At 39.2% G+C, this 16,709-nt stretch overlaps 1 protein-coding gene across 1 annotated transcript in view; it reads left to right on the top strand.

The window, feature by feature from the left end:
• Positions 1-6,506: 6,506 nt before the first annotated feature.
• The window catches only part of exoc4 (exocyst complex component 4), a 154,380-nt gene continuing 144,177 nt past the window's right edge, over positions 6,507-16,709 (top strand). Inside the window, exons 1-3 of the mRNA XM_034313148.2 lie at positions 6,507-6,665; positions 9,516-9,705; positions 12,341-12,535. Coding sequence (XP_034169039.2) covers positions 12,368-12,535 — 168 coding nt within the window. The 5' untranslated portion in view covers positions 6,507-6,665; positions 9,516-9,705; positions 12,341-12,367. The remainder of the gene's footprint in view (positions 6,666-9,515; positions 9,706-12,340; positions 12,536-16,709) is intronic.

Below are 16,709 nucleotides of genomic sequence, written 5' to 3'. Positions count from 1 at the left end.
TCGCATTACTAAGATGTATTGCTGAAATGGTCCACTCACCCTAATGACACTTTTACATGTGAAGTAAGTACATAAATGTACATGATCATTATAAGTTTACTTTACTTATAATAATCATGACCAATTGGTTAATTAGGTATGGGGTGGCCAAAAAAAAACCCACTCATCCTAATGGATCTACTGCTTTTATAGCTTCAGGTTTTGAAATGCATTCCCTTATCCTTATTATCCTAAACTCCCATTCCTCACTCTGTTAACTACATACCTATCAGTTTCACTGTAGTCACTGAATATTTCATCATACATAATGAATACTATGCTTTAAGATAAATAACTGAGCAATAATTTGGCACTTTCAGGGGTGAATGTCATATATTACTGAAATTTAGCCTTATTATTAGTAGCCATCAGTTGCTGGATGTTTGCTAACAGCTAATCAGACCTCTTGGTTTTTAGTTTTGCTACATGCCTTGCATAAGTATTCACTCTCCTCAAACATTTTAGTGTTACAAGATGGAACTGAGATGGACTTAACTGGGATTATGTCATGATTCTACTCAAAATAGCCCATAATGTTGAAGTGTGTGTGGGAATGTGTGAAAATTATGCCATCAGAAGTCACAAAGTCACATAATTAGCTGAAAGGAGTCTCAATATAAATACACCTGTTTCTGGAAGAACCCAGAGATTGTTAGCAAACATACCTAAACATACAGCATCGTGAAGACCAAGGAGCTAACATACAAAGTCCCAGACAAAGTTCAGAAAAAGTATCGATCAAAATTATCCCAAACTCTGAACATCCTGAGGAATGCCATTAAGTCCTTTTAATGTCCTGTTAAGAAATGGAAAAAAAATAACCAGATTGGGTAAAAGAGGGCATTAGGCAGAGACACATGTTACATTTCCATCTTAAACCATATTACTATTGACAGCAAAGGAAAAAGAGAGAAAGATTTCCTTCTTCAGTCTGCACTTTCAGTCATTTCCCACCTATGTGCTTGAGAGAACAAAATGGCTTTGTGCTATTTGCTGAGATGAAGGTGAGCATTTTAAGAGGCAGCACATACATCTGTAGCCGGCATTTTAAACAATCTGACTGCTGGAAAAGGAACCAGCAATAATCCACTCTCCAGTTCAGACATTAGCACACGTCCATTCACCAGCATGCTGAGTTACACACACCTGTCCCTCATTTCCCTTTCATTAACCGCTGTGCGTTTACACTACTGATGGGAATTCGTTTCAGTGAGTCACATCATATGACTCAGATCACAAACAAGAGTCAACTCTCAAGCCAATTCTCAAACAGCTCCCTGCCACTTTTCTCTAAACTGGGAAACATTTGCTGGAAAATATTTTAATGACCACTGCAAAAAATGACAGCCATTGAAAACCTTAAAACTAGTCAACTTTATCTAGTACTTTCTATTATACAATTACAATTAACCAAAAATATAAGATTATTAAACCTATTTCTCTCCATTTTTACTAATTGCAAGCTTTATTTTTTTATACTATTGGCTGTTATTCTTTCTAGAATTAAATGCTTAAAACTAGCAACAATTTCTGCTGATAGAAAAAGACTATTTCAAGCTTGAAATGAGTAAAAATGTTTAGAAATAGGTTCAAGTAGCTTATCATTTGTTGACTGTAGCTGAAATTGTTTCCTGAAGTCTTACTCTTCTATCTAATTAGTAAAATAACATGACTTTACATTGTGTTTTGTAAAATCTGTTAAAATAATTGGAAAATTCAGCAATGCACTACAAATATTCTGCGCATCGACAAATAGCCTATAGTAAGCATCCCTGCGTTAATGTTATTGTGCCTGCTGTGTCTTTGCTTCATTAAGTAAATTCATTTCCAGTTAACGGGATAATCTTACAGCACATAAATGTGTTGTCTCTCTACATAACCTAAAAGATCTGACTCAAAGAGCCATCTCGCTCAGCAAACTAAGCATTAGTCACCTCAAAGAGTCGAATCATTTGCAAACGACACATCAATCACCTCAAAGAGCTGATACATTCGAAAACAACACATCACTCACCTCAAAGAAACGAGTTGTTCGAAAACGACACATCAATCACCTCAAAGAATTGAATCCTTTGCAAATGACACATCAATCAACTCAAATGTTCGACTCATTCAGAAATAACACATCGCAACACATCACACTCTTGTTCTTTGCCAGGTTTTACCATTTAAACTGTGCATTCTGAGTGTTTTTATCTGTATTGCCTCTTGGTTTTTTTATCCTTGACTTTGATATTTCCTTCTGCATATCTTCTCCATATCGCTTGCTAATAGACAGATACATGTGTTTGCTCTGTGATTGCATTGGATTGTTAATAAAACAACCTCTGACTCGTGACCAGAATAAAAGTCCACATTTATGTCCTATTCATAAAAATCATTGTTACCAGCCTACATTAACGTACACTTTTGGACCCTTTGCTGAGGAACAGCTCATCGCTTCACAAACGCCAAACTTCCAGAAAAGTCACACTAACTTCACATATGAAGTGATTCATTGGAGGCTTCACATGTTACACTTCACACATTTTCACATGTCACACAGAGTACTAGGGTTTGTGTTTTTATTTTTTCACATTTGACTTTCTCACAAGATGTTACTTTTTTATGTGATCACATATTATTCCAATTATTTTGTTGAAATTCACCTTCATGTTTTTTTTCTCCTTGTGATCACATATTTCTCACATAATCACATGTGAAAAACATGATCACGTTAAATTATGTGAGCGCATTCAGAAAGCATTCAGACCTCTTCATTTTTTCTCACATTTTATGTTGCAGCCTTATCCTAAAATGCTTTAAATTATCTTCCCTGTAATGACAAAGCAAAAAACAGATTTGCGATAACTTTGCAAATTTCTTAAAAAGAAAACGTGAAGTATCACAGTGATGTACGTATTCAGACCCCTAACTCAGTACTTATTTGAAGCACCTTTGCTTACAAGCCTCAAGTCTTTAGGGCATGATGCGACAAGCTTTGCACCCCTGGATTTGGGGATTTTCTGCCATTCTTCTCTGCAGATCCTCTCAAACTCTGGCAGGTTGGATGGGAACCATCAGTGGACAGCTATTTTCAGGTTTCATAGATGTACGATTGGGTTCAAGTCAGGGCTCTGGCTGGGCCTCTCAAGAACATTCACAGAGTTGTCCCCAAGCCACACACACACACACACACACACACACACACACACAGCTTGATGCTACCACCACCTTGCTTCATCCATTGGGATGGTGTTGTGCTGGTGATGAGTGGTGCCTGGTTTCCTCCAAACATGACCAAAAATCTTCGTGTCATCAGACCAGAGGATCTTGTTTCTCACAGTTTTAGTAAATTCCAATCAGGCTTTCATGTGTCTTGCACTGAGGAGAGGCTTCTGTCTGGCTATTCTGCCATAAAGCCCAATGGTTGACCTTCTGCAAATTTCTCGCATCTCCACACATGATCTCTGGAGCTCAACCAGAGTGACCAATGGGTACTTGGTCACCTCTCTTAGGCCCTTCTACCAAGGCCCTTCTACCAAGGCCCTTCTACTCAAGGCCTTTCTACCCTTTGACGAGGCGACCAGCTCTAGAAAGAGTCCTGGTTGTTCCAAACTTCTTCCATTTAAGGATTATGGAGATCACTGTGCTCTTGGGAACCTTCAACGCAGCAAAAACTTTTTGTAGCCTTCTGCAGATCCGTGCCTCGACACAATCCTGTCTCTGAGCTCTGCAGACAGTTTGACTTTGTGTGTCTTTCTAAATCATGTCCAATCAATTGAATTTGCCACAAGTGGACTCCGATCAAAATGCAGAAACATCTCAAAGATGATCCAGAGAAATGGGATGCACCTGAGTGTCATAGCAAAGAGTCTGAATATTTATGTTAATGTAATATTTCTGTTTTTTCTTTTTAATAAATTTGCAAAGTTATCACAAATCTGGTTTTTTGCTTTGTCATTATGGGGTATGGATTGTAGATTGATGTGAAAAAAATTAGAATTTAAAGTATTTTATCATAAGGCCACAACATAAAATGTAAAAAAAAGAAGGGTTCTGAATGCATTGTAAATCCTTTATATTGAAAATACAAATTTAAAGAGCTTAACAGCATTTTGATAGAAATTACACACCAATAGTTTTCCACAGGTACAAATGACCAAACAACAATTTTCTAGTTCAAATGTGTGTTTCAAATACATGTATCCAATATCCTGTATATAATACACATGAAATATTGCCCTTATCTGTATCTGTCTATAATAATGACCTGAATAAATGATGCATGTGCAGTCCATTATACTGAAAATTGGGGGTTTGATTAAACAATAAATAACGTGACGATTTGTAACCAGCTGCTGAGCAGACATAATGTTTATTTTTTAATATGGTGTGGCCATGAATTAATATATTAAGGCCACAGGTCAAGTTTCTTGAGATGAAATTGTGGGTTTGAGTTATATATTGAGTGGCCGTGGCATACTTAGTTTGTGGGCTTGAAGTATTTACACTTGATCTTAATATATACATTTGTGGCCATCTCATTAAAAATAACCACAGTGTCACCTCAGAAGCTCTGTGGATTTTATAAATCCCCTACACATCTATACAATAGTTCCTGGAGTCTTTATTTAGCATTGGACCCCTTGTCTTTCTCCGTCACTGCTGGAGCACCTCCTGTATTCTCAAGGCACCATAAAATACAAGTGCACCTCTAGAGTTTTTCACACGCTTTACAGACGTTTTGTCCTCATTTTCTTTAAATCCCAGTTTAGGGAGCACTACTGTAAGATGTGTGATGTGATGAGAGAAACCTCAGCGCATTGTCATCAGTAAAAGAGATCAGATTAGCCAGACTGATGGACTGCTGCCTGTAAAGGAAGCTGATAAGGCCCCTAGAATTAACCTTGGCTCCGAGAACTGGACTCAAGAGGCTTTGTGATTGTTTCTCTTTTTAGAGGAAACACAAAGATCGCCCACTTTGTTATCTGTACAGTCCACTGAGACATCAATCAAAGCGCAGACTGCCACATCGACCCTCTCCACCAGGATCAGTGGCCTTTCCTGCTTGGTTTGTTGCAGCAAAGATTGCCAAGAGATACTGAGGGGAAGGTCTGCTGCTCACTGCCAGGTGCAGACGAATGGGCTACCTCAGACCAGAATGTCAATTAATTACACCTGCTCAGACACAATGAACATCTATAATGCATTAGATACTGATTTAAAAAGAAATTAAAAAGAGAAATGTCAGACTTTGATTTCTTGTATGGTCTCATTATGCAATATTGTAATTACTGAATCTTTTAATGAAAGAGGCACATGTAGCTCTGACCTTCAGAAGATGAACCACACACCTACACTGAAAAAAAAAGAAAAAAAATTATTAGAATTACTTAAATGCATTTAAGTTCTGTAATGTAAGTGCAATTTACCTAAATTAACAAATAAAACAAACACTGAGACAAATATTAAATTAGAAATTGTACACTCAGTATGAAAAAAGGCACAACTACTGTATTAAGGACATAAACAGAACAATGTGGTTTAACAAGAACAGAGCTGAAATCATAGCCTGTGCAAATCAATGGAGAAAATGAGGGTGCGATTTAATAATCAGGATGGCGGTGATCAGATACGAGACAGTTTATTCGTCTAGCTGGAGAGCATAATTGTCACTTGGCTTAATGTGTGCTTTATGTCCTCGGATATATCTCGTATTCTCCTCTGTATGGTGTCACAGGAGATCAGATTTTTTTTTTCAGCTGATTTGTGGCAGATCTGTGCCGAGGATCTCTCCGGTCATGTCTATCGCAGAGGGAAAAAGACGGCCTTTATTTTGTACTATGATGCAAACTGATTGTTCCTGAACAGTGCACATGTTTTTGATCATTTTTTTTGTCCAGATCTTGTTGCTTTCTTTGTGAAAAAACTCACAACACACATGTCTTTATGGCTTGAGTGTTTTGTGTCTTAATTACTTTTTGGATTTTGATGGTTTCATGCTTTTCCACAGCTTGTACCTCACCGCGCAAAACAAACAGCGGTCTACACAAGTCATGCTTGTCTTCTGTGCAACTAAAGTTATAGTTTATGTCATTTTCAATTAACCATTGAATAGTTTAGGAAGAGGGAATATTACTCTGTTTATTCATGTTAGCACCAGTTGTGTACAGATGAATTAGCACCAAAATTGACAGAATTGTTTTGGATGCAAAACATGGCATGACTAAATTTTTTATTGGCTCTAACAACAGCTACAGGGACTACTCCTTTATATTTTATTTATTTATTTTATTTTTTTTAGTTTTTGAAACTATAACTTGAATTATTTTCACATTTTCAGCTGTCCACAACCCAGCAGTTGAGAAGAAACACTGCTGAACTAACAGCTGAAACCATCTCCAGGCTAAACACTACACTTCCCATGAAACCATTGCCTTTTCAACCGGAAACCGGAAATCCTTTCTCATTGGCTATCACCTTTGATTTTTGCTTGACGACGGCTTTTGATTGGCTGATTTTCCTCGGGTCAGTTGACACTGTTTGGGTGTAGAAGCGGAAAAATGGCAGCTGACCACCGGGAGATACAGGACTGCAGTGTCCAAAAGCAAGGACCCTTCCAGTTTATTAATCTCTGTTATAAGGTAAACGCAGTGTTTTTATTATCTCTGACGTCTTGGCTTTGTTTGTGTGTCGCATATTTTGAAGATGAACTATCTAAAAAAGGCAAAACAGTGACCAAAACATTAGCGTGTCAGCTAGTTAGCTAGCTAGGCTTTGCTACATCCTGTGCTAAGTGTTTACTGTTGTCTAAATATTGGACGTTCAGCAGTGTAAATGTTATAGTTTTAGTAGTTTTATATATCAGAGCATGTCAAGAAGTTAGAAATGATACAGCTACACAGTTAAAACATTCTGGAGTACATTAGCAAGCTGTGTTTATTGACAGTAAACTGTAATAATCAGCCAAAACAACACTGGGTCTCTCAATCTCATCACTTCTGTGCAAGTTTCCTCTTTTAATTGCTTTCTCTTGATGGATTTTTTTTTGTCCTGTTAGCGCCTATTTTGTGCTAATATGACTTGTCTTAAATGTTCAGGCTGTTGAACTGACATTATTGAGCAGTGAAGCACAAAACTGCAGCACAGTTGTTAAAAAGAGCTTAGAAAATGATGTAACCTGCTGTCAATGTAAATACTGTTTCTCTAGTACACAGGTTCCTCTAAAGCTCTATTCGGACGGGATTAGTTTCACATGAGGAGGTGGGGTAATAAAATTATTACCGGAGTATCTTAGGGAATTTCGTCTCATCCAAATACGCCATGTCATCAGTTTTTATTTACTTACGTACTATTGGAATGGGATTGAGCTTTCTGGAGGGATGTTCTTTACTCACTTGTTGGCCTCGTTGATCTATCTTTTAATAAAGTTGTACAGTATGTGAATGTTTTAGTGTAAGCCTAGCCAAAAAAAACTTTCGCCAACTTTACAAAAGTTTCAGAAACACTGGTTTTCTTTGTACTAGCATGTGTAACATGCACAGCGTGTTTCCGACACACACAGCTCATTTGCATGTAGTGACGCCCACAAAACTCCATAAAAGGTCAAGGGCGCAGAGAGCCGAGAGCACGAAATGAACACTCTGGGTAAAGTCCGAAAAACAGAAGTGGAAGCTATTCTGATTCGAAATGAATGACGAGAAGTAAAAGTCAGAAATGGAAGTTATTTTGACTCACTTCTATGCCAATAAAATGTTTGTTTAGACAGACCGGTCCACAATCTGTTTATATGGCGCCATTTCTTTTGTCGTAACTGAATGATTAATTTTATTAGTTTTAATGTATGGGTTTATGTTGGCTTGCTTTCTTTATCTTTTGGTATACGTTAATTAATGCCAGTAATATAAAACGATTGGGTTTCACGAAAAGGTCTCGATGGTACTCTTAGTCCCTGATGTAGTGAACTAGCATGAGGATGTGTTTTTTGATAGAGACTCTGAAGCTCTTCTATAAGTCGGTGTGGATAAGGGCTTCTGCTACACGCTGTAAATGTAAATTTACACTTGAGAGCATATTCCAGATATTTAATCATGCAGTAATGATACGATGCAAATGATATGATCTGAAGTCAAAGTTTACATTAGTTAGTGTTTCTTATGCGTTGGTTTACACACACTTGGGAGCACGAGTAGGATACGAACATTTTTGTGAATGTACAGGATTTCTTGTGTAAACACTCATACAAATGATTTGCACATAAATCTGTTCATATCCAGTGCGATCTCTGACGCGTGTGTAGGATCGGCTTGTAGCCGATTCTTACGCTCACAGGTCCTGATGTATTTTACCTTCTATTAAATAATCAGTAGGAAAACGATGATAGGTTTATACATCCTGTCCTAATTGACATGTTGGTAAAGATTTTGTTATTTTCTGGGAGAAAAGATGTTTTGTGCTTTTTCTTTTGTATGGAGACCCTCCAGGAAGCGCTCGCTCTCTTCTATACTGTTACGCTGAAACTAAAATACGTTTAAAATGCAGAATAAAAAAACATAGATTTTTGTTTTTTTTTAATTTCTTGTCAGAGAACCAACACTTGTCTGGTTATTGCGTTCCTACACACTTAGCCTAAAGACATGCTGTGGTCATGTGACATATTAATGAACAAGCGCAGCTTACTCTTTACTGGTCAAGACTTTTGTCCTCAACAATAAAAAAGAGCTACTTTGAACCTGTTTTTGCCACCTTGGTCTGCAGGAGTCGTGATGCTAATGCAGTGGATGTATGCAAATTTTCAGAAGTTTACATGGTAGTGGGTATAATGTCAAAATATCAGAATTAATCAAACAGTTTAGGAATATAACTCTCTCTTTGATGTTGGTGGTAGCGTGAAGATCTGAGAGTGTTCAGATGAGGAAGTAAGAGAGCTGGACAGTTTAAAAGGACTAAAGCGCCGCTGCATCAGTCTCTTTAGGTAGAGATGAAAAGGTAGGGCTAAATCCCACTTCACCGCTATCAGCACGGCATTCAGGGCAAAGTAGGAAACGGTTAAACAAAGTGACAACAGAGTAACGCGTCAGGAAAAGAAGTTTGAACCAAAAAAATTCTACTCAGAATTTTGTTACAAAATAAATGTTTTGTATTTGTAGCATTTTTTTTTTAATTTTTTAATTTTTTTTTTTTTGAAGATCAGGGAGATATTTTGAAGATGTTAATTATGATGGTGAATCAAGTGAAAACCTTAAAATTACAACATGAATTAGAATTGAATCCAATTTGTTTCTAGAGGAATCCAGACACTCGTTAAGGAACACTTACATTAAATTAAATGGTACAAAAATGGTACACTTTTGTGTCACTTATTTGCAATAAACAGTGCAAAACAAAGAAATTATTTGTTTAGTTTTCATTTCACTCACCTTTGCATTGACATGCGAGGCATTAAGGGTGGATTTGATCTTTAAAGCAAATCTATCTTTGCTTGTGTCGTGCAGGACTCTGTCAAACAGTGATGATGTGCAGGACCGGGAGACGGAGAAGAGCCGTCTGGAGGGGGCCTATGAGAAATGTGACCGAGATCTGGACCAGCTCATCGTTCAACACTACACCGAGCTCACCACAGCCATCCGCACCTACCAGAGCATCACCGAGAGGATCACCAGCTCGCGCAACAAGATTAAACAGGTCAAACACACACACGCACACACCACTTCAGAAGGGCTGGTGTTGAGTATTTCAGAAATGTACTGGGATTTTCATGTACAACATTCTCTACAGTTTACACATAACGGTGCAAACGGTCAGGCAGACAAGAAGGCTCAATTAATCACTCTGTGTAGCCATGTTGAGCAGAAAAGCATCTCCCAATGCACAACCTTGAGGCAGATGAGCTACACAGACGGTTCCTCTCCTGTCAGCCGAGAACAGGAATCTGAGGCTCACTGGATAAAGAGTTGAAAGAATATTGAAAAAGTCCAGTGCGCAGTGCTTTTCTGCTCACCCTGGTTGCAAAGAGTGGTTAAATTAGCTGTTAAAAGGGAAAATGTTGCTGTGAGGGAAATAATAATTTTAAAGAAAGAGATGAATCAACAGTTTTTACACTTCTTCTCTTCTCGAACGTGAGTACCGGTGACATAAGAGTGAGCAGAACAGCACCATAACTCCACTGCTGAAGCTCAATGCAGTTTTTCGGGGCGTCACATCTGTCTTCTCTTCAGCTAACACACACACACACACACACACACACACACACACACACACACTTCTCTTCTCTAGAGAAATCAGATGAAAGCATTGGGCCGAGTCTGTCTGCTGTTCACTAACGATCGTGATGAGAGCCGTCGTGGGAAAACGCAATCCCTTCTTCATTTGTGACTGAGCTGGGTTGCTGTACCCATGAACGGTGTTTGCGTGGAGGACGTTTCGCTCGCACCTTATGTGCGAGTGGTTGTGTGGTTGTGTGGTTGTGTGTGTGTGTGTGTGTGTGTGTGTGTGTGTCATAAAATATGCAAAATATGCCAAATGCGCACTAGAGCACTACTGTTGGAATTTTGACAGTATGAAAGCCGACTGAACTCAGGACTCTGACTCGAGTGTACAGAATAAAGCACTTAGTGGTGTGTGTTGGCACTTGGACTGGTGGCTGCTGTCTGATTAGTGTGTACTTAAAGCTTTTATTTTTCTTTGTGCACATTTTGTGTTTTCATCAAGCTAGGACAGTGAGCTCTCTAACCTGCTAACCTTTACGCATCTTGTATAGGAGCTCTGCATTTTGACATTGGAGTTCGCTGCTACGAGTTATCGCTCAAAAATATGCAAAAAAGAGCAGTTTTATTATTCTGACATACGAATCTGGAATGATTGACAGTCACTTATATATATATATATATATATATATATATATATATATATATATATATATATATATATATATATGTGAGTTTTGGATATTAACTATGTTCTTTGATATTAACTGACACCCCTGGAAGTTTCGCCCCCCTCCCACCATCTCAGTTTAGTAATCTCTCGTCCTGTTTTTTTTTTTTTTCCTGTCAAGGTCTAATGAGAATGTTCGTTTTAAGCTCAATAATGTGAAATATAATCCATCGATGTATGTACGACTTCACTAACATTAGACAAGTACATAGTAAACATTATTTAATGATGTTTATGAGGGATGTCACAGAAATTTTTTTTAAATGTTTAAAAAGAGAAAAAACAAACGAAAAAATGAGATTTAAAAAGGCCTAAATTGAAATAGTCAAATCTAACATTTTACAAAAATGATAATTAGAAAGTGATTAAAAACAGTGTTTGCTCTCCTGAACCGCTCAGCGCAGATACGTACAAATAGTGTAGTCAAGCCTGTTATGCTAGAAATTAGAGAGAGTGTTTGTGTCTGTGTGTGCGTGTGTGTGTGTCTGTGTGAGTGTGTGTGTGTGTCTGTGTGAGTGTGTGTGTGTCTGTGTGTGCGTGTGTGTGTCTGTGTGTGCGTGTGTGTGTGTCTGTGTGTGCGTGTGTGTGTCTGTGTGAGTGTGTGTGTGTCTGTGTGAGTGTGTGTGTGTCTGTGTGAGTGTGTGTGTGTCTGTGTGTGCGTGAGGAGCTTTTGGACCCCACTGTATGTATATAGGGTGTTTTACGGTAACCACCAAGAAAAGCTGCAGCTCATCTGTTTTAGTGAAGATGTAGACACTAGAAAAGTGCACAGCTTTATTATTAATTACTGTACTTAACATCTATTTTCTAGAATATAAAGAAAGAAAGGAAGTAAACCTTTGAAATACTTTCTTGTGTGTAAACAAGTGTGTGGCTACACGAACAAACACAAAACAGCTAACTAACACAATGTTTTTTTTTAAAACCTAAAGTGTCTGTTACTGTAAAACTCTCTCTCTTTCTCTCTCTCTCTCTCTCTCTCTATATATATATATATATATAAATAATACACTACAGTCAAGTGATTTGTGAAAGGACTATATCAAAAATTATATTCAGCATTATTCCTTTCGAAAATTTGAGGGTCTGAAACTTGTTTTCTTTCTCTGTGCACTTTCCACAGAAGCCGAAACACACGTATTCCTCCTCCGAGCCAAATTTGCCTACAGGCAGAATAAAGCATCGGTTTATTTCATGCATGTTTAAAGTTATACTCAGAGCCCTGATATTGTATTGGAGAGTGGAATTGGTGCATTCCTTAAAAATCAACAGAGAAAGTAATAGCTATGTGTCTATCATCATATTTAAGAAAAGGACCTCCTCCATCTTAATATCTCTGGGACTGCTTAGAATGATGTCAATCTGTTTTCAATCTGTTTTCCAGGTGAAGGAGAACCTGCTGTCATGTAAGATGCTGCTCCACTGTAAGAGGGACGAGTTGAGGAAGCTGTGGATCGAGGGCATCGAGCACAAACACGTCCTCGAGCTGCTGGACGAGATCGAGAACATCAAGCAGGTTCCTCAGAAACTGGAGGCCTGCATGGCCAGCAAACACTATCTGCATGCCACTGACATGCTGGTGAGTCTGTGTGTGACAGAAATATCATATCACGATACTACAGGACGTTTCTGCGATATGTATCGCGCTATATAATCTAGCTAACAAACTGTCAGCAAAACAGTGGCGTTGCATTAAAAACACTGTAAAGATTATGAATTTTTGACATAATTTATCACGATATCAATATTATACTGATACATCACCCAGGATTAGCTGGAGGTGACCTACGATGCAATTTGGATCCTGAAAGTTTTAAAAGTTCCTAATATTAGCACAGTTGATGAAGAACAGCCCTGTGTGCTGCTTGACCAAAAACAGACGTGGGTTGAGAGCGTTCATGAGCGAGACAGGAGCAGAACTGCAGGTACTCCTCGAAAGTCGTGACACTTTGATGTTTTTCATTTAGTACCTCAGTGGGTGAGAATGTTAAAACCAAGGCTTTTTAGATTTCTAGCACTATTTCACACAGACACGGGCAATTAGCAGCTATCTGTCGTACGAAGAGGGGGGCTGTCACCTGGATTAGGAGACATCATGATTATGAGAAAAAAAAACTTTTTACTAATTTCGTGATAAAGAAGATACATGAGGCAAATATTTTTACATACAGTTAAATCCAAAAAGATTTTTCTTTTAAAGAAGATTCATTCATTCATTTTTCAGTCATCAGAGCTGATTGTCTTGTTGCAGTGGCACCTGTCAAGGAGTGGGATATATTAGGCAGCAAGTGAACAGTCAGTTCTTCAAGTTGATGTGTTGAAAGCAGGAAAAATGGGCAAGTGTAAGTATCTGAGCGACTTTGACACGGGCCAAATTGTGATGACTGGACCACTGGGTCAGAGCATCTCCAAAACAGCAGGTCATGTGGGGTGTTCCCGGTGTGCAGTGGTTAGTATCTACCAAAAGTGATCCAGGGAAGGACAACTGGTGAACCGGCGACCGGGTCATGGACGCGCAAGGCTCACTGACGCGTGTGGGGAGTGAAGGTTAGCCCGTCTGGTCTGATCCCACAGAAGAGCTACTGTAGCACAAATTGCAGAAAAGTTAAAGCTGGCTCTGATAGAAAGGTGTCAGAACACACAGTGCATCACAGCTTGCTGCGTATGGGGCTGCGTAGCCGCAGATCAGTCAGAGGGCCCATGCTGACCTCTGTCCACTGCCAGAAGTGCCTACAGTGTACAGGTGAGCATCAGAACTGGACCACGGAGCAATGGAAGAAGGTGGCCTGGTCTGATGAATCATGTTTTTGTTTACATCATGTGGAAGGCCGTGTGCATGTGCATCGTTTACCTGGGGAAGAGATGGCACCAGGATGCACTATGGGAAGAAGGCAAGCTGGTGGAGGCAGTGTGATGCTCTGGGTAAATGTTCTGCTGGGAAACCTTGGATCCTGGCATTCATGTGGATGTTACATTGACACGTACCACCTACCTAAACATTGCTGCAGACCAGGTACATCCCTTCATGGCAATGGTATTCCCTAATGGCAGTGGCCTCTTTCAGCAGGATAATGCTCCCTGCCACACTGTAAAAATTGTCCATGGTTTGAGGAACATGACAAAGAGTTCAAGGTGTTGACTTGGCCAATTCCAAATTCCCCAGATCTCAATCCGATCAGCATCTGTAGGACGTGCTGGACAAACAAGTCCGATCCATGGAGGCCCCACCTCACAACTTACAGGACTTAAAGGATCTGCTGCTAACGTCTTGGTACCACATACCACAGCACACCTTCAGAGGTCTTGTGGAGTCCATGCCTCGACCAGTCCGAGCTGTTTTGGTGGCACAAGGGGGACCTACACAATATTAAGCAGGTGGTTTTAATGTTATGGCTGATCGGTGTAAGTAGTCAAATAAAGAAAGAATAAAACACTTCAAACTTTGCTGTTCTAGGAAAATAATCAACGACAGTGTGGTGTGATGAAGAAGCATTACTGTTACCACTCCAACCTTGATTATTTTCCTATAACAGCATGTCCCAAAGTGTTTTATTACTCTTATCTCACAGGAATTTGCCAATGATCACTTTTTTTTAAACTTATGAAAGAACAGCATTGTACTTTATCCGTGTATAGTTACATTAAATGTTGTAGAACATGCTTGAAATAGATTGTTATTTACGTTAATACCATGCAAGTCCCTGTGAATGGGCTGTTTCTATAGAAACGAAAGCTTATTAGAATACCAGAATACCTTCTGACTATCAGAATGAAGAATTCAGCACTGTTGTGGTATAATAAATACTTGGCAAAATATCAGCATGATGGAAAAATTCTCTTAATTTGTTTGCCTTAATAACTGCCTCCAAATATCTTAAATATCGCCTGCAGAGTGTTTCGATTGTTTCATTAATAATATTCTGCTTCTAACCTTGAAGAAATTCTTCCTGCAGTTTCTGCTTGGCCAGTTTTTGCCTGTTCTTCTTGATTTATCATTTAAAACCTCTGCCAGATGTTCTGATACTCTGCCTCCTTCAGATCAGGTCTGGACATGGAGATGGTCTGTTGATTTTGCATTATAATTGGAATTCGTGTCTTGTTGCAGGATCGACTCACATTTCATTTAAAAAAACAAACAAACGAACCAAAAAAAACCCAAAAAAACCAAACAGTGTTACGGTTCACTTTTTAAATTCACAACCCATGGGGGTACAAACTTTTGCACTTAGCTGTAAATGATGTTGCAGCTTTCTTTCTCATTCCCTTTCTCTCTCCCTAAACATGTCTTGTTCCTCACTGGGGAAATATTTTCTTATTTTGGGGGTCACGTTTGAAGGTTTTCTCAAATCAGGCCAAAAGTGCCGGTGCTGCCCAAGTCGATTACTGCACCCAAGGTGTGTCAGTTTGTAATGGTGTTAAAAAACAACTCAAGTCTTGCTTGAGTTGCTGAAACGCAGGCAGACACGCAGCTGTAAATCCATTCTGCATCTGTCACTCCCTCAGGGATCCCCAGTGTGAGCTCTGCAGGCTGCATGTCACTCATTAACTCGTGCATCTGTCAGATATGCATCGTCTTCTCTTTAGGATGTTGGACTTTCAGTCGAGTCTGAGCCGGAGTGTAAATATACTCTTCTCATCCTGTATCCTGTAGAAGGTCTTCTCTCCGTAAATGGTAGTAAATTAGCTCTGATATTCTGATCTGCTCTGTTTCCATGACTGTGTTGGATGACTGTTAAAAAAAAACTGAAATCTTGCACTGTAATATTTCTTAAAATGAATTATATTAAAAACTTCGTGCTAGTAGAAAAAAATTGCATTACTGCTGGGAAGAGTTATTAAATTCAAAAAACATGCAATAACCCCGGCAGATAAATAATAGAGTAGAGAGGCGGACAGAGAGACAGAGAGGTGGACAGATAGACAGACGGCGAGAGAGCGAAAGAGATGGATGGACAGATGGTGAGAGAAGGATGAAGGGAGAGAGATAGAGAGAGATATAGTTTGAGAGACGGATGGTATAGATGGATGGATGGAGGGGAGAGAGGGAGAGACTGATGAATAGATGAAGGAAGAGGGGGCAGAGAGGATGGACAGACAGAGAGAAATCGCAAGAGATGAACGGACGGACAGATGGAGAGTGAGATGCACTGATGGATGGACAGAGCGAAAGACAGATGAATGGACGGACAGAGAGAGATGAGGAAGGGTGGAAAGAGAGAGAGCTGCTGTCTTTTAACTGCCTTGGATGACTGTTATAATACACATGAAACTTAATAGAGTATTATTTATTAAACTGAATAACATGAAATAATTTAAACTGGTAGCCCTGTGTAAAGTATTGTGTGTGTGTGTGTGTGTGTGTGTGAGAGATGCTTCAGCTCGGAGGGAAACTCATACGTGTTCTGCCTCTGTGAATGAGTTTTGTGATACAGCTCAGAATGTACACAGTGAGTCAGTAGGACCCGGCCTCCATCGGCTCCCATTAGGAAATAACCCTGGCAGTAAAACAGACACATGGAGTTATTATGTTAGTTTGTGCACTGCAGTTAATCAGCCGAGCTCGCAGCCAATGCACTGCTCGTTTATGTGCACACATGCACTTGACCTGTGTAATGCTTCCTGTCTGCTTACGAGGGTCGACGTGCAGATATGTCAGGATGTCTCTCCAGAGTGCTATCAGTCCACCATTAACCCCTCATCATAATATACAACCTTACATTACTGCCAGGCAGATTTATTATTAACACAAACAC

This window comes from Pangasianodon hypophthalmus, chromosome 18 (genome assembly GCF_027358585.1).
Source record: "Pangasianodon hypophthalmus isolate fPanHyp1 chromosome 18, fPanHyp1.pri, whole genome shotgun sequence".
Taxonomy (NCBI): domain Eukaryota; kingdom Metazoa; phylum Chordata; class Actinopteri; order Siluriformes; family Pangasiidae; genus Pangasianodon; species Pangasianodon hypophthalmus.
The sequence above is the reverse complement of the archived record's forward strand: the minus strand, read 5'-3'. Positions and strand labels throughout refer to the sequence as shown.